General features: G+C 43.8%; 3 protein-coding genes across 3 annotated transcripts; all 3 read right to left on the bottom strand.

The window, feature by feature from the left end:
- Nucleotides 1–11,883: 11,883 nt before the first annotated feature.
- LOC124658169 (polcalcin Syr v 3-like) lies at nucleotides 11,884–12,561 on the bottom strand. Its single transcript, XM_047196585.1, has one exon. It carries the CDS (start codon nucleotides 12,548–12,550, stop codon nucleotides 12,233–12,235), a length of 318 nt encoding a protein of 105 aa, XP_047052541.1. The 5' UTR covers nucleotides 12,551–12,561; the 3' UTR covers nucleotides 11,884–12,232.
- Nucleotides 12,562–18,227: 5,666 nt separating this feature from the next.
- LOC124655332 (calmodulin-like protein 30) lies at nucleotides 18,228–19,300 on the bottom strand. The gene has a single exon (XM_047194246.1). It carries the CDS (start codon nucleotides 18,975–18,977, stop codon nucleotides 18,426–18,428), a length of 552 nt encoding a protein of 183 aa, XP_047050202.1. The 5' UTR covers nucleotides 18,978–19,300; the 3' UTR covers nucleotides 18,228–18,425.
- Nucleotides 19,301–20,718: 1,418 nt separating this feature from the next.
- Nucleotides 20,719–25,683, bottom strand: LOC124653691 (protein disulfide-isomerase SCO2-like). Its single transcript, XM_047192761.1, has 3 exons — nucleotides 25,291–25,683; nucleotides 25,069–25,195; nucleotides 20,719–21,025 (listed from the first exon to the last, which is right to left on the bottom strand). The coding sequence occupies exons 1-3, from the start codon at nucleotides 25,681–25,683 to the stop codon at nucleotides 20,952–20,954; spliced, it is 594 nt and encodes a 197-aa protein (XP_047048717.1). The 3' UTR covers nucleotides 20,719–20,951.
- Nucleotides 25,684–26,625: the final 942 nt, after the last annotated feature.

A 26,625-nucleotide genomic window follows, 5' to 3' on the forward strand; every position in this document is an offset into this window, starting at 1 on the left:
AAGTATTAATAAGTCTTGCATAAGAGTTAACTCATAAAGCAATAAATCAAAGTAAAGGTATTGAAGCAACACAAAGGAAGATTAAGTTTCAGCGGTTGCTTTCAACTTGTAACATGTATATCTCATGGATAATTGTCAACATAGAGTAATATAACAAGTACAATATGCAAATATGTAGGAATGAATGCACAGTTCACACAAGTGTTTGCTTCTTGAGGTGGAGAGAGATAGGTGAACTGACTCAACATAAAAGTAAAGAGAATGGTCCTTCAAAGAGGAAAGCATCGATTGCTATATTTGTGCTAGAGCTTTTATTTTGAAAACATGAAACAATTTTGTCAACGGTAGTAATAAAGCATATGAGTTATGTACATTATATCTTACAAGTTGCAAGTCTCATGCATAGTATACTAATAGTGCCGCACCTTGTCCTAATTAACTTGGACTACCGGATCTTTGCAATGCACATGTTTTGACCAAGTGTCACAATGGGGTACCTCCATGCCGCCTCGTACAAAGGTCTAAGGAGAAAGCTCGCATTTTGGATTTCTCGCTTTTGATTATTCTCAACTTAGACATCCATACCGGGACAACATGGACAACAGATAATGGACTCCTCTTTAATGCATAAGCATGTGGCAACAATTATTATTCTCATATGAGATTGAGGATATATGTCCAAACCGAAACTTCCACCATGAATCATGGCTTTAGTTAGCGGCCCAAAGTTTTTCTCTAACAATATGCATGCTCCAACCATGAAGGTGGTAGATCTCTCTTGCTTCAGACAAGACGGACATGCATAGCAACTCACGTGATATTCAACAAAGAATAGTTGATGGCGTCCCCAGAAACATGGTTATCGCATAACAAGCAACTTAATAAGAGATAAAGTGCATAAGTACATATTCAATACCACAATAGTTTTTAAGCTATTTGTCCCATGAGCTATATATTGCAAAGGTGAATGATGGAATTTTAAAGGTAGCACTCAAGCAATTTACTTTGGAATGGCGGATAAATACCATGTAGTAGGTAGGTATGGTGGACACAAATGGCATAGTGGTTGGCTCAAGGATTTTGGATGCATGAGAAGTATTCCCTCTCGATACAAGGTTTAGGCTAGCAAGGTTATTTGAAACAAACACAAGGATGAACGGTACAGCAAAACTCACATAAAAGACATATTGTAAACATTATAAGACTCCATACCGTCTTCCTTGTTGTTCAAAACTCAATACTAGATGTTATCTAGACTCTAGAGAAACCAAATATGCAAACCAAATTAGCAAGCTCTAAGTATTTCTTCGTTAATGGGTGCAAAGTATATGATGCAAGAGCTTAAACATGAGCACAACAATTGCCAAGTATCAAATTATCCAAGACATTTTAGAGTTACTACATGTAGCATTTTCCAATTTCAACCATATAACAATTTAACGAAGAAGAAACTTCGCCATGAATACTATGAGTAGAGCCTAAGGACATACTTGTCCATGTGCTACAGCGGAGCGTGTCTCTCTCCCATAAAGTGAATGCTAGGATCCATTTTATTCAAACAAAACAAAAATAAAAACAAACTGATGCTCCAAGCAAAGTACATAAGATGTGACGGAATAAAAATATAGTTTCAGGGGAGGAACCTGATAATGTTGTCGATGAAGAAGGGGATGCCTTGGGCATCCCCAAGCTTAGACGCTTGAGTCTTCTTAATATATGCAGGGGTGAACCACCGGGGCATCCCCAAGCTTAGAGCTTTCACTCTCCTTGATCATATTGCATCATACTCCTCTCTTGATCCTTGAAAACTTCCTCCACACCAAACTCGAAACAACTCATTAGAGGGTTAGTGCATAATAAAAATTCACATGTTCAGAGGTGACACAATCATTCTTAACACTTCTGGACATTGCATAAAGCTACTGGACATTAGTGGATCAAAGAAATTCATCCAACATAGCGAAAGAGGCAATGCGAAATAAAAGACAGAATCTGTCAAAACAGAACAGTCCGTAAAGATGGATTTTATTAGGCCACCAGACTTGCTCAAACGAAAATTCTCAAATTGAATGAAAGTTGCGTACATATCTGAGGATCATGCACGTAAATTGGCTTAATTTTCTGAGCTACCTACAGGGAGGTAGACCCAGATTCGTGACAGCAAAGAAATCTGTAACTGCGCAGTAATCCAAATCTAGTACTTACTTTACTATCAAAGACTTTACTTGGCACAACAAAACTCAAAACTAAGATAAGGAGAGGTTGCTACAGTAGTAAACAACTTCCAAGACACAAATATAAAACAAAAATACTGGAGTAAAAACATGGGTTGTCTCCCATAAGCGCTTTCTTTAACGCCTTTCAGCTAGGCGCAGTAAAGTGTATCTCAAGTGACATCGAAGGGTGGTGCACCTACAGCGGGGTTTGGAGTTTTCTCAACCATGCATAGTATATTAGATACATAAGTTTCAGCGTCCCCTTCTCATTAGTCTTGGGCTTGCTACCCTCATCGAACAAATTTTCAGGAACAAGCCAAGCATAGTTATGTTCTAGTGCATCATTCATAGCTAGGAGTTTACATGGTATTGGTGCTTTGATCTCCCCACCATCATTAGCATTATTAGTGTACCTTATTCTATCCATATCCATTTTTTCAAGGAGACCAACAAAATTAGTATGAGAACCAAGCATATTAAATTTAGCGAAGACCTTTCTAGCCTCTCTTGCTAGACCACCAAATTCTCTAAGAAGGGTTTCTAAAACAAAATCTTTCTTTTCCCCTCTTCCATATCACCAAGTGTAAGAAACATGTGTTGGATTATAGGATTGAGATTAACAAATTTAGTTTCCAACAAGCGAACTAAAGCAGCAGCCAGCAATTTCATAGGTAGGAGCAAGTTCTACCAAGTGTCTATCTTCAAAATCTTCAACGGTACTAACATGGGTGAAAAATTCTTCTATATTGTTCCTCCCAATTATAGACCCTTGTCCTACCGGTATGTTCTTTGCGGTAAAATTAAAAGGAAACATGATGAATCAAGTAAAGTAAATGCAAGTAACTATTTTTTTGTGTTTTTGATATAAAGTGCAAGACAGTAAATAAAGTAAAACTAGCAACTAATTTTTTTGTGTTTTGATATAATGCAGCAAACAAAGTAGTAAATAAAATAAAGCAAGACAAAAACAAAGTAAAGAGATTGAGAAGTGGAGACCCCCCTTGCAGCGTGTCTTGATCTCCCCGGCAACGGCGCCAGAAATTTGCTTGATGCGTGTAGTCGACACGTCCGTTGGGAACCCCAAGAGGAAGGTGTGATGCGCACAGCGGCAAGTTTCCCTCAGTAAGAAACCAAGGTTTAATCGAACCAGTAGGAGTCAAGAAGCACGTTGAAGGTTGATGGCGGCGGGATGTAGTGCGGCGCAACACCGGAGATTCCGGCGCCAACGTGGAACCCGCACAACACAACCAAAGTACTTTGCCCCAACGAAACAGGTGAGGTTGTCAATCTCACCGGCTTGCTGTAACAAAGGATTAACCGTATTGTGTGGAAGATGATTGTTTGCCAGAGAAAACAGTAAAAACAAGTATTGCAGCAGATTTGTATTTCAGTATTAAAGAATGGACCGGGGTCCACAGTTCACTAGAGGTGTCTCTCCCATAAGATAAAAGAATGTTGGGTGAACAAATTACAGTCGGGCAATTGACAAATAGAGAGGGCATAACAATGCACATACATGGCATGATAAGTATAGTGAGATTTAATTGGGCATTACGACAAAGTACATAGACCGCCATCCAACTGCATCTATGCCTAAAAAGTCCACCTTCAGGTTATCGTCCGAACCCCTTCCAGTATTAAGTTGCAAAGCAACAGACAATTGCATTAAGTATGGTGCGTAATGTAATCAACAACTACATCCTCGGACATGGCGCCAATATTTTATCCCTAGTGGAAACAGCACAACACAACCTTAGAACTTTCTGTCACTGTCCCAGGTTTCAATGCAGGCATGAACCCACTATCGAGCATAAATACTCCCTCTTGGAGTTAAGAGTAAAAACTTGGCCAGAGCCTCTACTAATAACGGATAGCATGCAAGATCATAAACAACACATATGAAATAACTTGATAATTAACATAACATGGTATTCTCTATCCATCGGATCCCGACAAACACAACATAGAGTATTACAGATAGATGATCTTGATCATGTTAGGCAGCTCACAAGATCCAACAATGAAGCACAATGAGGAGAAGACAACCATCTAGCTACTGCTATGGACCCATAGTCCAGGGGTGAACTACTCACTCATCACTCCGGAGGCGACCATGGCGGTGTAGAGTCCTCCGGGAGATGAATCCCCTCTCCGGCAGGGTGCCGGAGGAGATCTCCGTAATCCCCCGAGATGGGATCGGCGGCGGCGTCTCGATAAGGTTTTCCGTATCGTGGTTTTTCGCCTCGGGGGTTTCGCGACGGAGGCTTTAAGTAGGCGGAAGGGCAGAGTCGGGGCCCGGCGAGGGGCCCACACCATAGGGCGGCGCGGGCCCCCTTGGCCGCGCCGCCTTGTGGTGTCGCCACCTCGTGGCCCCACTTCGTATGCTCTTCGGTCTTCCGGAAGGTTCGTGGCAAAATAGGCCCCTGGGTCTTCGTTTCGTCCAATTCCGAGAATATTTCGTTACTAGGATTTCGAAACCAAAAACAGCAGAAAACGAGAACCGGCACTTCGGCATCTTGTTAATAGGTTAGTTCCAGAAAATGCACGAATATGACATAAAGTGTGCATAAAACATGTAGGTATCATCAATAATATGGCATAGAACATAAGAAATTATCGATACGTCGGAGACGTATCAGGCCGTAAAAGTCGATGTAGAGCGACGGACCGACGTAGACGAAGTCGGCGAAGCGCGGGCAGAGCTGCATGAAGAGGCCGCAAATGGCGACGAAGAATGGCTAGCCATCATACACGGAGGCACCGTACAAATACCAAGTACCGAAGGGAGGCCCAAAGATATGGCGGGATCAGCGGAAGAAGACATCGGATAGCAACAGCCGACGACAGTATATATTTTTTTTTTGATTTTTGTTTTGATTTTTTTTTTGTTCGAAGTCAACTAGAACTGGCCGACTGCACGGGAGCGCTCGAGATCGAGCGAGTCCTGGACTCCTGGGCGTCGGGCCTGGCCGGAGCGAAGCAGGAGGAGGGGCGACGGCCGGCGGGGCAGGTGGTCGGGCGGCCGGCGGCGGGAGGCGGCCGGAGGAGGGGCGACGGCCGGCGAGGGAGGCGGGCGGCCGGCGGCGGGAGGCGGCCGGAGGAGGGGCGAGGCCGGCGGAGGGGCGACGGACGGCTGGGGAGGCGGGCGGCCGGCGGAGGGACCACGGCCGGCGGCCTGGATCGAATCGGGCTGAGATCGAATCGGGGCGCTGACCAAGGAGCAGGAACGAATCGGGGCGCCGACCAAGGAGCAGGAACCGGGGGCAGCGACGCTGTGACGCGGAGAAGAATCGGCCGGGGCGGCGTGGACAGGCGACGGAGAACGAACGGAGACGACGACGGAACAAGCAACGTCGGCCGGGATTAGAGGATCAATTTTGCTCTGATACCATGTTAGCGCAATATACTTGTTGTATTACCAGGTGGCCAAAGGCCACAATATATAGTACATGTACAGGTGCACATATGCAGAAAGCCTCCTAACATATGGGGAAACTACAATAGACAAATATATACATCTAACAAGGCAAACCTAACTTCGGGTGGTCCTTATTTTTCTAGACCCTGGCTAGACATCCATCGACCATGCTAGTCACTCACAAAAAAGGAAGAAAAATTATATTCTATTACATGTGTAGGTGCTATGTGAATATACTCCCTCCCTCTATAGGGTAAGGTACGCTCTTTTGGCATGTTTTTGATGCATTACTTTGACTACTAATACATAGTAAATTATATATGAATGTATGAAATACTGAGTCCAATTTCGTTTCACCTGTTTTTTAAAAATATTTTATTTCATATTATTTATACTAATATTGTGGAAATATTATAAAAATAAATCATAGTTAAAGGTACAAGTTACTAACAAGCAAAAATCAAGGACGCCAGAGAATATGACTAACTTTTACTTGATTAGGGACATCAATCGTTACATCTTCTTCAAGATCTAAGTCATCTCAAGTTGCATATAAATATCTTTCGGTGTTCATTACACAAGGAAACATGTTTCTTTTTCTTTAAAAAAATGTTTCTTGAAAAAGGAGTTTGTGAGGAGGGACCTTGGCTGTGCAAATACTCAGTACTTTTCATCCTGTGTTTCTTGAAAAAAGGAGCTTGTGTGGAGGGACTGTACAATCCTTCATTTCTTCCTTTACACCGCACTTACCTTTGCTCCGTTGGGCATCCGCAAGCCCACCGTAGCCCAGCTTCATCCGGTTGTTGACCAAACACGGGGCAAGATGTGGGGTGTCCCTATTCATCGCTCGCGTGCGTGCAGGGTTAGCGCACACACGCAGTGCTCCCTTGTCCGCTCATGTTGGCTTTCCTGGTGGGCTAGCCCAGGTAAGGCTTCCTCTCCCATTTTTTCAATACATTTCATTTTCGCTTTAAGTTCTTTTTTAATATATCAGATTCTGAAAACATCGGATTTTTAAGCAAAAAAGTTGCTTAGGTCGAAAAATGTTCAGAACTAAAAATTGTTCAAATTAAAAATTCTTGAATTTGAAAAATGTCCATAAACTGAAAATTGTTTAACTTTTAAAATGTTCAAAATTACGAAAATGTTGCATTACAAAAAGTTCAAAAAAATGTTTAAATCACAAATTGTTTAAAATTGAAAAAATGTTAAGATTTTTGAAGTTTGAAAAATGTCCAGATCTGAAAATATTAAATTTTGCAAAAAGTTCAACTCTACAAAATTCCTAAAACCCGACGGGTAGAAACTGAAAAAACAAAGAAAAAACCTAGAAGAGACTGCTCGGAAACGAACCTAATCTTGTTTTAGAAAAACTGCTATGCGGGGACAGCCAAAAATAGCTTTGATTGCTCCAAGGGAAAAGAACCGCTCCTAAAAGAGATCTGGGCAGCGACTCTGCTCCCGACTAGGCCGGCCAAGTCGCCGGTCCCTGCCTCCTCTGTCGGCCGCTCCAGCGACGAGAGGGGGTGGGCAGGGCCGGCTCTAGGATTTGGAGGGCTCCAGGACGAATTCTATAAATGGGCCCAATTTAGGCTGTTTGCTTGCTAGATGGGCCTAATTTTTTTTTCTTCTACCTTTTTCCTATATACACTGTGCCGGAAATAATGGGCCCCCGTTTTGGTTGGGCCCCGGGCCGTCGCACTTCTTGCCCTGGGCCAGAGCCGGCCCTGGGGGTGGGGACCCAGGAGTGACTGCTCCGGCCGGTAGTTTGGGTTGGCCAAGTGTTTTCTTGGGTTGTTCTATGGACAAGATTGTGCCGCGTCGGAATAATTTTCCTCTGCTCTTTCTCCATCCCGATGTCGCTCCAACCGGTGGCGTCGGGGGGCAGGTGGCCGGGTCTTCTCGCCGGTCTTTGGATCTGGTGAGATTCGTGTCTGCTGGCTGGCGTTTGGCACTCTCGCGAGTGACGGTTGCGTTGGCTGCTACAGTTATGTGTGGTGTCTTGCAGTTGGGTGTGAGGATGACGGCAGACGGCGGTGTTCGTCTTCTTCGACTGAGTTTGGGGAAGATGGCGGCGTTGAGATCTGGTGACCACGGGGAAGATCCCCCGCCGACATGCCACAAAGTCTCGGGCTCGTCCTCTGTGACAACCCGGTTCTTCGGCTCAAAAAACATCATTGAATGTGATGGTGCTCCCCCAGATCTATGTGCGGCGGTTGTTCGCCTCTTTTTCCAGCGTTACCATGGTGACGGTGGAGGAAGATGGACGATGTTTCGGCGAGACACAAGTTTCTCCAAGGGTGAACTTGTAATTTTACTTCTTGTGAGTTTTCTTGTGCAAAGTTACTTGACACAAATATTTATCTTGTATGGTGATCATATGTGTAATCTGTGTAAACAGATTGTCTAATGAAATATATGGTTGCATAAAAAAAAAAGGATTGACCAGAAACGCAATAACACGCGGGCGTAGCATATTAACGCGCCTACGTAAGCGACAAATAGGGTTTGCCCAAGATAAGCTCACGGAAGATGATGGAAGGCCTCTTCGTTGGCTACAAGTGGCCCGCTAGATTTGGTTAAGTCCACGCTCACAGTACTTCCAGTTTCAGCAACGAAAATGAAGATATCATTGTCTGCAAAACATAGAAAAGATATCAAAGGAGGCCACCTCCTCGTACAAAACGAGAAACGGCCGGTAAACATGTGACTTAATTTGCTGAGTGCATTGAAAAACAATCAGAAAATAAAAACACTCAGGGTACTTATGGCTTGGCTAGTGATTTTTGAAACAGCACTTGGTGAACAACAGGCACTCGGCAACGTTCCGGAGACATGTCCATTTTAACCGTGGTTGACAGCGGACGGGTGACACACACGCAACAAAGTAAAATAAAATACTATGCACATATATATTTGGATTTTGAAGAGAAAACTTTCAATTTAGTTTATTTTCTTCAATAAAAACAATTATTACACTTTTCTAATATGGAAAAATGAGATATTACCTAAAATTGGGCAGAAACTCTTTTTTTTTTGCTATGGAGCCATATTTTAGGTACGTGGGCTTAGAAGAAATAGAAGAGCTCAATATACAAATTTATAATGGTACTTACTTGATGACAATATGCCCATTTTTATTTTTAAGTGGCAAGAAATGGTTTATAAAGAAAATGCAATAAGTATGGTGCAAAATGGCACCTCTACAATTTTCACACATATTAAGTAGACCATAATAGATGGCCAATTCCCAAGTATTGTGAACTTTCTCAATTTCAAGCTACTTTGGTCCACTTAAATAAATTTCGGCTGATTTCCTGAAGGCAACTCAAATTTGAAGAACAAGTGTGTTCTAGTTTTCTCCTATATTTTCCAAAAATTATTTTAGGATACCTACGTAGGATTCTATGCAATAGACATTGAGGGACAATTTCATCGGTGATGTTGACTCCATTTTCAAAATTTTCAAAGAAAATGTCAAAGTGCAATCATTTGGCATGGATTCCTTTTATGTGTAAGAGTTCCTACAAAAAAATTATAATATTTGTTATGACATATTTTGTTAAAAAAACTTCACAAATGCACTATCATGTATGAACTTGAGCCAAATGGCCATGGTCATGGCCATATCCAGGGCATAGTTCATGGTAATGTGACCATGCATATTTGGCACCAATGTTCATCTTTATATGAAAAGAGTAGTGTCAAAATTGTTTTCCAACTTTTATTTACAATTTAAAAAAATTGCTATGTGTGAATGTTCGTGAAGCGGGTGGAGAGAATATGGTGCAAAATGGTGCCTCTCCAATTTTCACACAAACTAAAACATATTCGATGGCCAATCACAAATTATTATGCATTTCTCAATTTCTATATATTTTCTTCCATTTAGATGAATTTTGGCAGACTTGATAAAAGTAATTCTAATTTGAACTATAGGTGTATTCTACTTTGCTCCTAAATTTTTCCAAAAAACCTTTTAAGGTACCCAGTAGGATTGTATGACATATCCATATAGGGTGTTGAAATTTTCAGTCCCTTGCTATGAATGGTTTCGCCAACAATTTTTGACCTTTTAAAAAAAATGCAATCATTTGGCATGGGCTCATTCTATGAATAGTTTCTCTAATGATTTTGACCTTGTTTAATATTTGGCACAAACTTGCATCTTGGCATGCCGAACAATGGTGCATGTAATGAGGCTAACAGAATTATCTTTCTTAAAATTGTGGTGTGGAAGATCGCAATCAAGATGAGGTGCATGTGAAGCCTTGTTTGATGTTGAGAATGTAGTGGGAGGTCCAGTAGTTGATGCAACACAATCCAAAATGGTTGTTGGTAGTCTAAAGTATCTCATGAAAAAACCAACCTAGGCTATTGTACTTGTATTGTGAGTAGCTACATGTAGGCACCCATAAATTTAGCACACGAGTGTAGTAAACCATATATTTTAAATGAACCACAAACTTCTAATGCGTGTATTCAAGGGGCGAAGAGGGAGAGGTCAAATTGCACGGGTGTTGGGCTGAGTGTATTGCAGCATCAACTGTAGCATGTGAAAGAATTTGGCTAGAGATCGAGACTCCATGTTGATGATCATGTGAGCCAAGATCCAAGAAGTGTGGTGCTTAATATTTAAAAAAATCTAATATCTCTCTACATAAGAATCGAATGCATCATGATAGGAGTAAGGACATTGATATGAGATATCACTATATCAGAAAGTGTGTGAAAGCAGGAAAGATCTAAGTCAATTATGTTTGCAACCAATGATCGACTTACATGTTGCCTAACCTAGTATTTGTCTTGATTGAAGTGTTTGGAGGTGCAAGGAAGTATACCAGGTGGCTATGAACTATGCACATAGTGCTTGGGAGGGTAATTGTTGGGTTTAAGCATCATGGCAAGTTGTGTTCAGTACGAACACCACCAAAGTCCATCTACATATACATGTAAAACCTAGTGCATAAATCAACAAAATTCAAGGCATGCATGGCACATGCATGTTGCATCCAACATGTGTCCCATATTTTTTCTCTGTGTATCCTCTTTCATAAAATCGACCTGCTGGCCTTTAGTTTTCATCCAAAAAGATGGGCCTATCTCCATTATACACAATTAGGTGATAAAGAATCTAATTAACACGAGGCATGCTATTTGATGCCTCAAAGGCACCTAAATTAATTAGCATTTCCAGATTATTTGACCGGAATATATATATCCGGTCGATGGGATCAAAAATCGACATTTGAACAATCAAGCGACTGTGTCTTGTGGCTACATCGTAGTTTTCCTAGAATTATTCCCTGAATGGTTATTTTCACCAATCCTTTTCCAAACAATAGAAAGACTGGTCAAAATGGCATCAGAAAGAGATGAAAGGAGTTGGAAAGAAACATGACAATGATAAGTGTCCAAGTCCGTCGTTGTTTGCCTTGTCATCGTCATAGTTAATATGAAAAGTAATCTACCTTTGACCGCAAATAACCATGCCTCATGGACCAACATTTGTGTAGCATGCGCTCTATAAGCTGCAAATAGCACATCACATTGACAAAAACCATAAAAACCATATTGAGCCCCAGATGTACATTCCACGTGCATGAGTATCATACTTGTTACAACTATATAGAAACGGTCATTAATTACGGTAAAAGGAGATGAAAGAGAGATGAAAAAAGAGGAAAGCAAGTAGCTTGTCATTATCCTGGTTTCTTTTCCGAGGATTGTCATCATCGTAGTGTGATAATCTATACCCTATATAAAAGTTAAACAAGTTGTGCATCTAATAGCGATTTGAGCACTGTAGATAGAAGAATTATCCATCCGTTCCTCCTATCTTTGTGCGACACGTTGGTTTCATTTGTACGGCTGGTCGTTTGGGTGAATTGATTGTTTTCGGTTTTCCTTTTATTTGCTTGGGTGGCTTACCGGATACCGGCTGCTACGCTATTTTCCTTCCTTGTACTTACAAAAGAAGAGTTGTTACTTCCTCTTCCTGAATTAATTAACGCGGCACAAGTGTATCCCTAAGCTGCGTCAATTAACTTAGGCCGAAGGGAGTACTGTGAACTTTGAGAGTTTGCGCTATATAAGTTTTTTTCGATAACGGGATATATTTGGCTATATATGGACATCTTAGTTAGAGCCGTGCTTTCATGTTGTAGGTACAGATTTGCATAGCCATGTTTTTTCCTTACATTTTCCGAGAACTTCAACAAGGAAGAATCAAGGTGCGTGCACAAATGGTGGGGTCTTGTAAATCCAGACGCGACTTACATTTTTCAGTGAGTTCGGAGAAAGTATACTGTAAATTCACACAAGGAAAAGGGAAATGATAATTTCTATGCATCTGCATGAAACTCTTCCTAAACGGTTTGGTAGCGAGCAGTAGCAACACTAGCCAGTCATGCAACTGCGCAAGCCATGCACCTACTATATAATTCAGCGCACGGCTTCAGTTGTAGTGGAAAAGAAGCAAAACTACAGAACATAATACGGTTTACTAATTTTCGCATCTGAGATGACCTTATTCTACTTACATGAGTCATCCCGTGCGCGCGGCACGTACGTAGGCAGTACGTAGAACTCTGTTCTCCTAACATGCGACGATCCGGACGCCGAGGTTCCTCCTCGCGAACTCGACGAGGCCGTCGATCTCGCTGTCGTCGATGTATCCGTCGCCGTCGGTGTCGGCGTAGCTGATGCCGCGCCTGGCCCGCCGCCCCGTGAACCGCACACGCAGCACCCGCATCGCGCGCCGCAGCTCGTCGCGGCTGATGCGCCCGTCCCCGTCCGCGTCGAACCCCCGGAGCCACTCCTTGAACTCGGCCGCCGTCATGGCGCCGTCGTCGTCGTCGACGGCTCGCTGCAGGCTCATCCTGGAGGGCCTCACGAAGCACAGGTGTGACGCCATTGGACCAAAATTTGAGACACCTGAACGTGCTAACGTCGTGTGCCTACTGCCTAGCTAGTCACTTTGCCTGTTTGGCAGGTTAACCGTTGTGTGTGAGTGGATGAAAACCTGCTATCCTGGCTGCTCTTATATATGCACGGCGCAGCTCCACGAATCCGTGAAAAGAATGCACACGGAGCGATATGCAGAGATATATGCGTCCCTATCCAATGCCATCGCCCGTGTAACTAGATCTGCTCTCTGTGCTCGAATAGATCCGATGGACCCATCTGTGTCGTTCGAACCCTGAAGTCAATTAATATTAGTAATTCTGATTTTTCGATCAAGGAGCATAGCCCTATCCTCTGCATCCAAAGGATGCACACAACTATCTTCTTTATTAAATTATTCGTAATGCCTTACAAGGGAAATACAAAGATCAATCTCGAAGTCTCCTTCTTAGCGACAACTCTCTATACCTACAATGAAGGGGGGGACCATGAACAAGGCCATACTCCCTGACGGTACACCAACACACATCATCCAAAAAGCAAAATCCTGAGGGTGTGCCATTGCACACGTCGTAGAGTTCGCAACCGTCATCTATCTCGAACCCATCTCCAAGCGAGATCAACGTATTGACCGTGCCAGGACTGCCGTCGATGCCACCATAACACCAAACAGCTCCACCATCCTGCCCTCGGCCAGCAATCCTCGCCCGTCTTCGATACCCCGCAGCTCCACGCCGCTGAGAATTATCGACGACAACGTGGTAGATGAACACCACTCCACCAAAACCACCTCCATCCAGTCGCTGCTCCAAAAATGATGCCCCAAGAGGTAGCACGACGCAGGGAGCGCCGTCATCGTCCGATCTGGCTGGATCTAGGGTTCCCCCGGAGCATCACGAGTGAGTTCCCGCGGACTGCGACGACGATGTCTTCAAGAAGGAAGCGACGCTTAACGCCGCCATCGCCCGCCAATCTTGACACGGTTTTCACCGAGAGCCGCGAGTACCCAACTCGGCGAGAGCAAACGGAGAGGCTAGCAAAGATGATGCCTTCGCAGGGAACGACGCCAATAGCCGCCGCCATCATCCGCCAAGAACGAAGTCAAGGCTCGGTGTTCACCGGTGGCCCCTTTGCCGCTAGCTCGTCGTCGACTAGATCTTCATCGTCTGGGTAGAGGGATCTCGTGATCTGCCACCCCAACAACCAACTGACCTCCTCCGGCGAAGAAGAAGGCCGCCTCCACTGTCGAACCCAAGGTTGTTGCCCCGGGCGACCTCGTACCGCGGGAGAAGCCCAAGATCATCGCCCCTCACCGGCGAGAGGCGGAGGGAATGGTACTGTCCGCCACCACCAGCCACCACCGGCGTGCCGCCGATGGGAGGCGGGGAGGCCGCAGCACAGGCTCTGGCCACCGCCCCCGTCCATCCATGCAGGAGGCGGAAGGGCCGCCGTCGCCCCTCTATCCTCGTTAGACCGCCGCCGCCCCGGGAGACGGGAGGCCGCCGCGCGTGAGAAACTCCATGGCCGTCGTCCCCGGCGCGTCACGAGGGAAGGCCCCCGCCGCCGCCACACCTCGAGGTCTTTGCCCCGGCGGCAGCGGCGGGTGGCGGCTAGGGTTGGGAAGGTTGGGGGTTGGGAGGGTTGGGGGTCATGTTAAGGAGGAACACAACTGCCTCTGAATACATGAATCCAACACAGACAGTTTACACTTACATTACATTGTGCCCATTGCTACATTGACAGCTGAGTTGTTTAGCATTCGACTAGCTCTGATGATATCGTTGCAATCATTGGATTTGGATGCAGACAGACAGATAACCATCACGAGTTCAGTGGAACGAAGATTATAAATATACAACGAAATAAATCGGTTGGAAAAGATCATAACTGAAGCTTTGAACCAATGAAAGAATATGTTGCACGTGGACTGAGCAGGAAACGGCTACGTAGGGGTGCCTCTGAGTAGGCAACGACATTGGATAGATCAGAATCGTACAAAGCTACGCAAATAATGCCGGCACATTATATGCGAATCTGCAAGGTGACGCTGCACACAAGAAAATCTGACCTGATAACCACTCAAAAGATGGAACTGGATTCCTGGACTAGGCCTGCAGGCCGGCTGCAGTATCGTTACGTATCGAATATTCCTCAGTGGTATATTGTTTCTTGCAAGTGCTTCATGGTTAAACAGAAGTTAATTCCGGGGAATCAACTATGGACTCTTTGGATTGCCGGAATTTCATAGTATGAATTTGTGTAGGATTCCGGACAGTTCTTTGAATTATTTACAAATTCTCTTTGGATCAAAGAAAATGATGCCACCGAAATTTCCATGGATTTGTTTCATATGCCTCAATACCTACACGGAGCTGGTATAGAAGTGTTGGGTTCAGTTGAACTCAACGAATTTCATGAAACCTTCACTAATCTGCTCTTTAACTTGTCTCATTAGTAGATGATTATCACATAACCAGTAGAGCTGAACCCAATGATCTTTTCGTCCAGCTTCGCCCCTGTACCTACAGGAACTTCAACATCCACTACAAAAACAAAAATTACTCATTTGTGTAGGATCGAGGCACACTCTCTGTTTTACAACGTTCAGTGCAAACAACTATCTTATTACCATGCAAAAGATGGGATTGGATTCTTGGAATAGGCCTGCAGTATCATTACGTGTCGAAGATTCTCTAGTGATATGTTCTTTGTTCCAAGTGCTTCATGACCACAGAAAAGTTATTTCCATAGATTAAGACCCTCTTTGGACCGTATGAATTTTATGGGGTCTATGTAGGATTTCATGTTTCAACCCCTTAGATTTTTTTTCTTGCAAATACCGTCTCAATTAAAGGGGATTGTGCTACAAAATCCTATTAACTGGTTTTCTATGTCTCAATTCAAGATAAACTTCAGCATTCACTTCAACCTCTTTTTTTTATTCCAGTTCATGTGCGAAAGAGCCATAGTTTCTGTGATTTTCATGTGTCAATCCAAATCATTACTCTTGCTTTTTTTGTGTTGTGCAAACCTTTTTGCAATTGCATCCGCATAAACTTTATGTGTTATCATTCCTCCTATCTAGAGAAGGGAGAAGCCCCAATTTCACAAAGTTTTATCAACCTTGGTACGGTCTCCAGGCAACTGAAGCACATTGGTCAATCCTGAACTTGGACTTCCCTCATAAAGCTTGATTCTAGCGCAATGTGATAAATATGTAAAATCTGAACAAGTAATTGAGGAGATTCCCCCTGGAATGTTCATTTTTTTATTTTAAAGAAAGGCTTTTCTGATCCAACTGGGAAATGCACTAATGTTTAGTATGCCCCCGAATATCTTTTGAAAGAAAAGAAAAAATGTTTGTGATCCCTTGCCCGCTCGGTTAAAGAAAGTGGATATGGCCTTGCATTCTTTAGACATGCCTCCTTCACCAAACTCTGTCTTATTTAAATTATCCTTCATGTGATGCATGCACTAGGTTTCCATTCTACACATAGTTGCGATAATGTTTTTTAGTGAATTCATATAAGATACATCTAGGAGGACTAGCAAACGAAAACCATAAACGTAGACCGAGCTACATTTAGCTCATTTAAAAAAATGAAATTAAGTTTCAAAAAATCTGAAAATAAATATAGATGTACACAATGTTGATTTTAACAAAAAAAAAATAAGTTGAACATAAATCAACTCGGAATGTCTTATATTCGGGGTTGTGCAAAAATAACAAGATCAGAAAATCTGATTTTTTTTTCATTTTTGTACAACCCTGAATATAATGTATTTCAAAATGATATTATTCAGCTTGGTAGAACACAAGAATGTCTACATCTGAATTTATTTTCAGATTTTCATAAAACTTTAAATGCCATTTTTATCAAAAAAAAAATCTACATGTAGGTGAGGCTAAAACATCCACACTCAATTAGTAAATGCTTTCCAAGATAAAGAATAGAAGCACTTGAGATAAAAGGAGGACTAGTACTTTCTAAGATAAAATAGAAGCACTAAAGAGGAGGTGTTGTTTTGGCTGATAGGTGGATATGAACCTGTTATGAAAAATACATAAAAAATTAAATGTCAGAAAAACCAAAAAAAACGCATGTACGGACATCCTATCGTTCTATGTTTGTACACAGGTTTTCGTAGGAAAGGAACATTTATGTGGCATCAGCAAACAAAACAAGAAAATTCTCATGTGAATAGAATGTTCTTTCCAAAAAAAAAACTTGTGTGCAAACCAAGGTTTAAAATAGCGCGTTATTTCTCCGCTAATAGCATGGTATAACATATTTGGTGGGTTCACGCCAAATTTTAGTAATTTTTCTTGCTAAGGCGTTATTTGCGAAATAGCATGCTATATCGCACTAAAACTTCATAGCGTTAGCGCGCTATTTTTCAAGCTAAGTTATTTTCACTTTTTCATAGCGATGAACTGCAATCTGTTGGTTCCTCTTTTGGATAAGAAGATAATATCGCTCATGTTGATGATTTTTAATAAATAATTTATGTTATGTTGTTGCTTTGTGGAATGCTGACGTTAGCTTTCTGAAAAATTGAAGATCTATTTTCTGTATGCGGTTATGTATGTACGATTCAATCATTTTTGGACTATATATCCAACCATTTTAGCAAAATCCTTTAATTTTAGGCTATTTTTGGTATTTTTTTGAAATGCTATTTGAAATAGCAAGCTATTATCACGATATAACGTCCATAGCGTTTCAAGGAGGTTGCCGCTATTTCATTTGGCACGCTATTTTAAACCTTGGTGTGAACATATAATATTGAGGTATATATACGAAATTTTATGTTAAAATCTTTAATATTTTGAAATATGTTCTCGTGTACCTATGAGACAATCTAAATTTTGCACTAAAGAGCTCAATCCATCTCATACCTGGGCATCTGTCGGGCTAGACCAAGAAAAGCCTGACGGATAAAATCTAGGCCCGAGCCCAACACGATGTACCCAAAAACCTGGAAATCCCATCGGACCATTGGACCGCGGGCCAGGCCGCTTTGTTAAATTGTGATTTTAGGCTAGCCAGGTCCGGCCCAGCCTGGCCATCGGGCCAACAAATCTAGGCCCAGGCTCGAGATCTTTGGGCCGGGCTGCCCATGGCTAGATCTAATACATCTACTCTAAAGATGCAGGGGAACCATTCCTGAAAAACGCTGGCACCGAATGAGGCCTGCGTGGTTCTATTTTTTTGTAGGCATGAACGGTCCGTCAAGTGAGGATTAGCTTGAGTGTGAGTACGAAATTCGACCCGCAGCACCAAAACTATCCCTCAATTATTCGTGGTGAATTACTCTCACAATTATTTTCAGATTTTTTTTAAACTTAATGTGATTTTTGAATTTTTCGGACTAAATGGTTCATTCTTTTCGCGCTGATGAAGAATCTAAATTCTGGGCAGATTATTAGTGTTAGTCTATGAAAAAAGGAATTCTAATAAGAAAGAATTCTACTAAAGAATAAGAATTCTGGGCCGAGTATTAATGTTACAGTTTATGAAAAAAAAGGAATTCTGATAAGAAATTATTCTACTAAAGAATAGGCTCCCCTTAGCTGGCTTCACACACAGTTCTCCATGCAAACTGTACCGAGCACTTGCTGAAATCGCTGTTTTGTTTTTTGTTCCTGAACTCATCGGCTTTAGCTATGCGATTCCATTTGATGGTTAAGTTTTTAAATATAGAGGCGCTTTGTTATTACGTTTCTTTATCATGGCCACAACCATATGCCCAGTTCTGTTACACACAACATGTTTAGAGATGAGCATCCCAGACGAGCTAAACCAGCATTGTTTTCAGTATGGTAGATTATTGACGTTACTACATAGTACTATAATAAGTAGGCATGTCCATGATCCGGATGCTCAAGCCCTCTTCCTTGGGCGAGTCATCATGGCCATGAAATCATCCATGTCCACGAACCCATCATGGTTCCTATCGATCTCTTTCACCATCTTCCGGCATTCATCGATGCTGCACCTCTCCCCCAGCTTGAGCAGCACGTCCATCACCTCCTCTGCAGTGATTCTGCCATCCCTGTCCCTATCAAACACGAAGAAGGCCCGGCGTATGTCCCCCAGCTGCACGCCATTCCTGTGGACCTCCATGAACTCCTCCAGGTCCATGTACCCGTCCTTGTTGGTGTCAGCAGCACAGATCATCTGCCGCGCCTCTCCCGCAGCGTCAGCTTTCTCGAACCTCTGCAGGAGCGCCTGAAGATCGCCCCTGGAGACCCGGCCAGACTCACCGGCGATCTTTTTGAACACTTTCCTCATCTCGTCGTCCTCAAGCTTGTACATCGAGAGGCCAGAGGGCTGCCGGTCCTTGGAGGACAGCAGCCTTCCGGCTGGCCGGTCAGGCTTGAACCGGAGCTTGGCCAGATTGTATTTGAAAGTCAGAATGCTCAGGTGCGACATTTTGCAACTGATTTGCTGCAGCTAGCCAGAGTTGGACAAGTTTAACTCGTCTCTTCAGGCAGATTCTGCATTCCCTTCATGATGGTTTTATATGTACTGTGCGCTGAACAGAGTATGGCCAGAATACAAATGCCTGACGGCAGAACAAAGTTACAAAAGTTGAGATTCTTCTAGAGCTTGAACGGAAAGCAATCTCAAAGACTCGAACAAGAAAAGAGGGCAAGCGATGGACCATGCCAACATGCAAAGCAAGAATCTGATCTCTAGCTGCTCCGGACGATACAAACCCAAAAGGTTCTTTCAAAGCTGGTCCAATTGATCTCTTATACATTTATTCTTGGGAAAATCTAACAAGAAGCGCCGCACAAGACGCACTTTCGTGCGGCGCGTCACGCAAACTGCACCGCGCCCCTATAGAAGTTGATACCTTTTCCACCGTGAGCCCGAAGCCCCACCCGCACCGCTTTACCTTAATTCCCGGGAATAGCTCATATCCACACAATCCACTCTCTCTATCACCGTGGGGACATCGAGGAGCTCCACGCCGGGAAGCGGCGAGGTCACGCGCGCCCGGGAGCGGAGGGAGATTGAGGAGGCCCTCTGCTGGCGCACGGGAGTCCGTCTCCGGCGAGCATCCACGGCGGGCACGCGAGGAGGAGCCTCTACTAGCGCAGGGGAGGCCTTCGCCGGCGGGCATCTCCGACGTGCTCGCTGGGAGGAGTTCGCCTTGCCACCGAACTAGAGAAGCACGAGGAGGAGGTTGCCACCACCGAGCAGCGAGCACGCAGCGGGAGGTGCCGCCGTCTAGCATAAAGCGCCGAGTTGACGCACCGGCAGGCACGAGTGGAAGTAACTTGAGAGTCGCCGGAGAGGAAGAGTCCGCCGCCTCCGGGATGCAGCGGGCCGCTGCCGACAGGCACGAGGAGGAGACCTCCATCGCTAGCGCAGGGTCTCCGACGAGCGCGCCCGTCGACGCTCGTGTCTGGGCGCCTTCGCGGAACAGCAAGGCACCGTGAGGCCGAGGACTCGCCGCCGGCAACTAGTGGAAACCACTCCGCCATCAATCCCAACAAGGACGCGAAGCCATGGACGAGCACGCACATGAAGAAATGGTTCTTCATATGCGTAATTAGGGGTAATTGCCATTTTCATTAGTTTTAATTGACGGATTAATTAGGTTCAGTTACCATATTACCAGATCACATAGTATTAGTTAGTAGTAATTGCCCGATTAATTAGTAGTAATTACCGGATTCATTAGTGGTATTTTATGGACTAATTATCGAGTAGTTGACATATCAGTAGCAATTGCCAGATTAATTATGTCCTAGTTTCCTGATTATCAGACGCAGCGGCCAAATTTTAAAGAGGCTAATCTAGTTCATACCTTCACTTCATTTTTTGTCAAGTTTATAATTGCCAGATTAATTGGTGCAATGTTTGCACTAATTGCCATATTACTGGTTCCAGGTTGCAGGTACTGTCGTTCTTTTCTCGTTTGGAAATTATATGAGATGCATAATTGCATAGTACTGTACATCTTTTTTCAGAGTTATTTATGCGATGCAACTTTTTTTTTGGTTGACGGCATGCAATGCATGGTCATGGCTGGACTCTGCTACACGCGATTCGCTCGACTGGGTAGCAACTTTTGGCTGTGTCTTCACATGGTGGGCCTGGTGGAATCCGCCGCACGGATGATGTGCTCGTGCGGCGCAGCCGCCTAGTGCTGTCCTTTATTCTTTCCTTCTTTGTGAACTGTGATCATACATCTGTAAGTGAAAAACAAAAACGTACAATATAACTACGAAGATAAGTTTACAATGCTTAAAGAATGGCATCCTGCCCTATACCGTGTCTGAAATAGAGACTGTAGTGAAGAGAATCTCATGTTCAACCATCAAAGGTTGTAAACACAATCTATTCAGCACCAGTTAACAAAATTACCGCTGCCAAACAGACAGCGACATTAAATTATGGTGGTCTCCCATTGTCTAACTCATCCATATTTTCGGCCCCCTCCCGATATGTAATTTTCCGAACGTAGCCTACAAAACAAATAAGATGCCCGTCCGACAGACACAATGAAGAAGTCAGCACATAAATTTCTGCCAAAAGAAATGTGCAGTAGATGCAGCAGGGAAAAAACACCATGATATGGACAAGATGCCAATATCTCCTTGTAAGAAAATAAGTTAACCCCACAAGCTCTACTGGAAGATCTGATAAGCACAAGCTGTTTACTGTTCCATAACTAACATGAGAGAGGATTTTCTGAGCAGGCACTCAGGTGCACACCCCTATCTGGGCTCTTCATAGGTGCATCCAGATCCGCACTAGCCTTTTTTTCCCCTGTCGAACAACTTCTCCTTTTTTGTATCCCTCAGCACCATACAACCTTTGAACTCTAAACTTTGCAGTTCGTTGAAATAAAATTGAGTTATACCTTCTATTTTTTTAATAGAAACAGAAAACCTTCTACCTATCACCCGGATTGAGAACTGCAGGAATACTAATAGCGAGGCTTATAGGCGGCTAGTTCTTAAAGAAATCTGCCCTTTTATCTTGAGCTAATTCTCCTTATTTTAGAGCTGTTGTTTGATTTCATTCGTTGACCCGAAAGACCGAGTTGATCCGATTTCATGTACCTGCGGTTTGTGATAGAATATGGGAAAAATAGTTCTATCTATCGGGTCAGGATATTTTAAGTATTACTTTTAGTTGTTTATTACTTAATATCGTGCCCTTACCGTTAAGCTCAATAGTTGATGAATTTTCAAGCTTCCGCTGAAATGAAAAATAGTCAGCTAAGTAACCTGGTGGCGTATCAAAACAATTTGATACTTTTAGAAGCCCCCCTATATTTCTTCTCTGTGCCATTGTTTCATACTTTTAGTATGTTTGCAATTTTTCAAGCATCTCCACTTAACCTGTAGCTGTGGGATATAGACCATAACTTCCACTCTCACTGTTTTGGTCGGATTCAGAGAATCAGGTTTCCGTGAAACAATTTAATCAAGCCTGCACAGAAGCACACGCTAGTTCATTGCCTTGGTGGCGAAGGATGCACTGTGATAATTTGCATGGACTCAACCACGGGAAAGTGTCAAGTTCCGTGTGAGTGGGTAAGAGTACTGACTTAGACTTCGAGGAGCAGGGAATCATTTTCTTATCAAAGTTCCAGTTACTCACAAATTCATACTCCCAATTTATACTAGTACAGACAGCAGTTTAAATGGGCTTTGATGGAGAACAGTTCCTTAATGGCATGTCCTGAGGATATCCTACCGGCAAGAAAATGTCAAAAGCAAGTTTCTCTCGTAGCGCAGCTTCAAATGTGCCGTTCTCTAACTCTGGCCGATAGTTTTCTCATTCCTTGGTTTGGCAGAGAGAAACCAGGAAGGTGCGGCAATGGGAAAGCAGGCGCAGGCAGGAAAGAGAAAGTGTGAAATAGTACTTCTTCGTGAAAAAAAAGGGGGATGCAAGAGGGAGGTACCTTTGATGGACGGCTCGCAAGGGAGCACTGCTGAGGATTCCTCCTGTCCTCCTAGGTGAACAAACCTCATTCCCCTACCCACTTCTTTCTCTTTCTCCTTTTCCACTACTGAAATTCTCTCAACTGCCTTTTCATTTCTTACACATTGGCCTTACCTTCGAGCAGCCATTAAGGTGAGCTTTTCAAAAACTCGCAGGAGGTCTGTGTCCTGTGTTATGCTTGCATCGTACCTTAGCTCATTTTTAAGGTGAGCTAGGAAGGAGGCAGGCTATCGAGTGCTGGGGTGGAAAGGCTGTGGTTAGACTGGCCGGAGGAGCGAAATCGCAGGGTGGTGCGCTCACCTCCTGGTCGCTTGGAGCCTCGGAGGCCGGGGCGTGATGATTATTACATGGTGCAGGGGAAGGCGCATCTCACCGTGGCCGCAACAGAGATGTTTGGGTCCTTGTCTGGCCTCAAACATGGGGATGGGAGTTCGCCGCAAGCTCTGATGACACGTGTGAGTGGGAAATTACTTCATCTTGTATTTTTTGTGCAACTTCATTCTGATGTGGCACGTGCAATTCTCTTCTGAACCACAGATCACTCTTGTATGGATCTTTTTGAGATAAGTTATAAATGAGATATGTACCTAACCAGGCCACAATCTCGGTGGTAGTTTTGAAGCTGGCAAAGCTCAATGCAAAATCCAAACATTAACTTGTGATTATTTATTCTGTCACATATAAGTTCACTTCCTTTCGTTTTACTCATACATGGTGTTTTAGTACCCACAAAATGATGTCTACTACGACAGGGCAACCATGAAGCTTCGCGCTTGCACTGTGCGGATTGAGCATCACAAATGCCTGCCTGTAACTGGAAAAACTTTTACGACATTTCTCGAGTGTGAAAATCAAATGGCTTTATAATAGAGTGAGTGATTCTATATTATTACTGGTACTGGCAGCAGTTTAAATGGGCCTTGATGGTGAACATTTCCTTAATAGCATGTGAGTCCTGAGGATGTCCTACAAGCAAGAAAATGTCAAAAGCAAGAAATGGGCTTTGATGTCAAGCATCTGCAACTGTGGGCCTGCTGATGCCTTCCTACACTTCAATAAAAATAAGCTGATGCCTTCCTATCCTTGCTAGCTTAGGTTAACTCAATCAGAGGTGAGGGGTTCAATCATATATGTGTATACTCTGTAGCCCTGTAGAGCAAAAGGGGCAAACTATCACTTGTTTGCCTGATAGAAATTTTGATTATGGGATATCCAACCGGAGTAATCTTTCTCCACTTTAATTTTTTTTTCTCAAGGTTTACACTCCAAATAATCATAAGCCAGTAACGTGTAGAAGTGTTCATGAACTTCCATAATTCTCAAGGATTGCACTCCAAATAATCATAAGCCAGTAAGGTGTAGAAGTGGTCTTGAACTTCTGCAATTCTGATATATGTCACCATTCTTTCATGTTATACAAACGCATAGATCTATTGGTAAAATGATAGGTGTCGCTAACATGCCAATTATTCAGTCCAGGATTCCTTGTGTTAACTGATTTTGCTCTCTTTGTTTGCTGAATAAATGTACAGCACCATCTCTCATCACCGTACTCTCGTTCCAGTGCGTAACTGAGAGGGGGAGGGGATATCAAAGAGAGGTTATGCGTAGAAAGACGAAGGGGCATGAGACATGCATGATTCATATTCAGACTTGTATCATTGAAGTCCTTATGTTTATTTTTTTTTATGAAGATTAATTTCCTTATATGATGGTGTTGTCATGTCGTGAAAACCAAAGAGAAGTCCATGACCAGTGGTGGCTATCTGTTACTACTTCCTACCTATAATGTCCACATAATTAAGTCTGCCCGGTGTTTTTCGTTGTCACATTTTTTGGTAGATTTCTCAATTTAGGCAAGGTTGCATAACAAATGTCTGTGATTGTTCTTTTGTTTGAATATTTCTTTATCGCTGGTACATGTGAAGTGGTTTCATAAAAATGCCAAGAGCTAAATAATTGTGGCATTGCACTTAAGTTTATGCAGCACCTCATAATTTCTCATCGGTCTTACTACTTCCGGTGCCGGATGAATATTGTTTCTTAGGCACCATATATATTGGAGAATCACAAGCTTTCTCAAAAACCCCTAATTGACTCTACAACACCACAAATATGTTGGCTTAACAGCAATTAGCCAAGTTATACAGAATAAGAAAAGGGGGACTGGAGCAAGACAGGTACTAATGATCGAATTCCAGATGTGAGGTGCTCTAATATCGCTTTAGTACCAACGGTTTATATCTGCACAGCTGCCATCAAATTTGGTGCCATTGCTGTGCCAGAAACATTCATAATTTAGCTTGTGCAAGTTTTAAACAGTCATGGGAGTCCAACAATGTTAGTGATGTGCATTCTATAACCAAAGGCACCTCCAGCAGGAGCACCCATACTGCCGGTCAAGGCACCTAATACCAAATCAGCAAGCCTTAGCTCAAGCTAAATCGTTCCAACATCGTGATAGCAACTTGCTTGCTACCTTCCCTTCCTTTTCCCCGTGATATTACTAAGATTAGTAAGAATTAACGAAGAACTGGAGACCGAGAAATCTGACCAATTCCAGCGCAGGGCACACAGGTGCAGATGGTGTCCTTGCCCTTCTTCCTGAAGTAGGTGACGAGCCCCGAGCCCTGGCAGCTCCGGCACTTGCCCGTCCACTCGTACGAAACAGTTTTGCACTCCTTCAATCCAAAAATAGCCAGGCATCTCAGAATTGGCAACCAAATCCGACCTTAAATAAATCGACAAAAATACAGAAAGCACCGGCGGCACCCACATCGACCATGACGTCGCAGGTGAGGCGGCGGTCGAGCTCCTCCCGCGACATGGGGTCGGTGCCCGGGACGGTGAGGGGTATGGGGAGCGCGTCGACGCCGTCCACGAGGTAGCTCTCCCTGTCCCTGGACCAGCGCTCCCACCACCTCCCCTTGCGCTCGTCGGCGCCGTCCTTGGCCTTGGCGCGCACGCCCGGGTCGCGCGCCGCGACGCGCCCGGCCGAGGTGGAGGGGTCGGAGTCGGCCGGGCGGCGCGGGCGGAACCAGTCCTGCGGGGAGGCCGCGCCGGTGGTGTTGGCGGCCGCGGGCGCGGGCGGGCGGTGGCGGCGGGGAAGGGGGGTGGAGGGGTTGCTGGGGCGCAGGGGGAGCAGCTGCGTGGGGTTCGGAGGGCTCATCGCCGGCGAAGTGGCGATGCCGATGAGCGCGGTGGGAGGAGTGTGGGATGGATGGAGACGAGAGAGGAGAGATATCTTGGCGGTGGGAGGTCAGGTTGGCCGGGCGGGCGACGGGCTGGCTCGCGGACAACCTGGGGCTCTGCACGGCCTGCAATCGGGCGGTTGTTTTCCGGCACGCGGTCACGCTCCGGCCAGCGTTCCACGTTCCGCACACCGGCAACGGCAGCGGCGAGTATGTGTGGCCACGTTCCACGATAGACACGCGTGTAAAACACTAACACCGTAACACGCGGTCCCCGTCACGCTCGAGGAGTCCAATCTCTTCCATCCTCGCCTGCAATGGAGGCTAAAATTTCGTTGACCATGAGGCTGCGTTATAAAAAAAAATTATATACACTCCGATGTGAGAAGTTTATCTAAGTTAGTTCATCTAAGTTCGGATGTTTGTACACACTTTTTACTGTTCAGATACAATTAAATTTGAACAATACTTTTCATTGATCTAGTAGTATAATAATATGCTTCCTTCGTTTCGATGAGTAAGCCTCATACTTTTCTAAAATCAAGCCAATTAAAATTTGATCAAATTTCTACAAAAACTATCAATAAAAGAATGATACTGATTTTGGAGCGTGCATGTTAATTTTTTGTAAAAACTTGATCAAACTTTACGCGGTTTAACTTTTCAAAAATGGTATAAATTTTATCCATTGAAACTATTATGTGCCACTTGTAAATCTTTTACTCGTAAAGGAGCCTAGAAGTTTGTCAAGTTCCGGAAATCGCCACTTCATGTGTAGATTGTCAGAGTGATTGAGCATGGGATTGGTGTCTTGGCTCAATAAGATTTCTTTACCATAAAAGGGAGTATATTAATACCGCGATGATACAAACTACATCTAGCATCTGCAACAACATAATGTTTAGAGAGACATCAAGGAT

Source organism: Lolium rigidum, chromosome 5 (assembly GCF_022539505.1).
Source record: "Lolium rigidum isolate FL_2022 chromosome 5, APGP_CSIRO_Lrig_0.1, whole genome shotgun sequence".
In the NCBI taxonomy this organism is placed as follows: Eukaryota; Viridiplantae; Streptophyta; class Magnoliopsida; order Poales; family Poaceae; genus Lolium; species Lolium rigidum.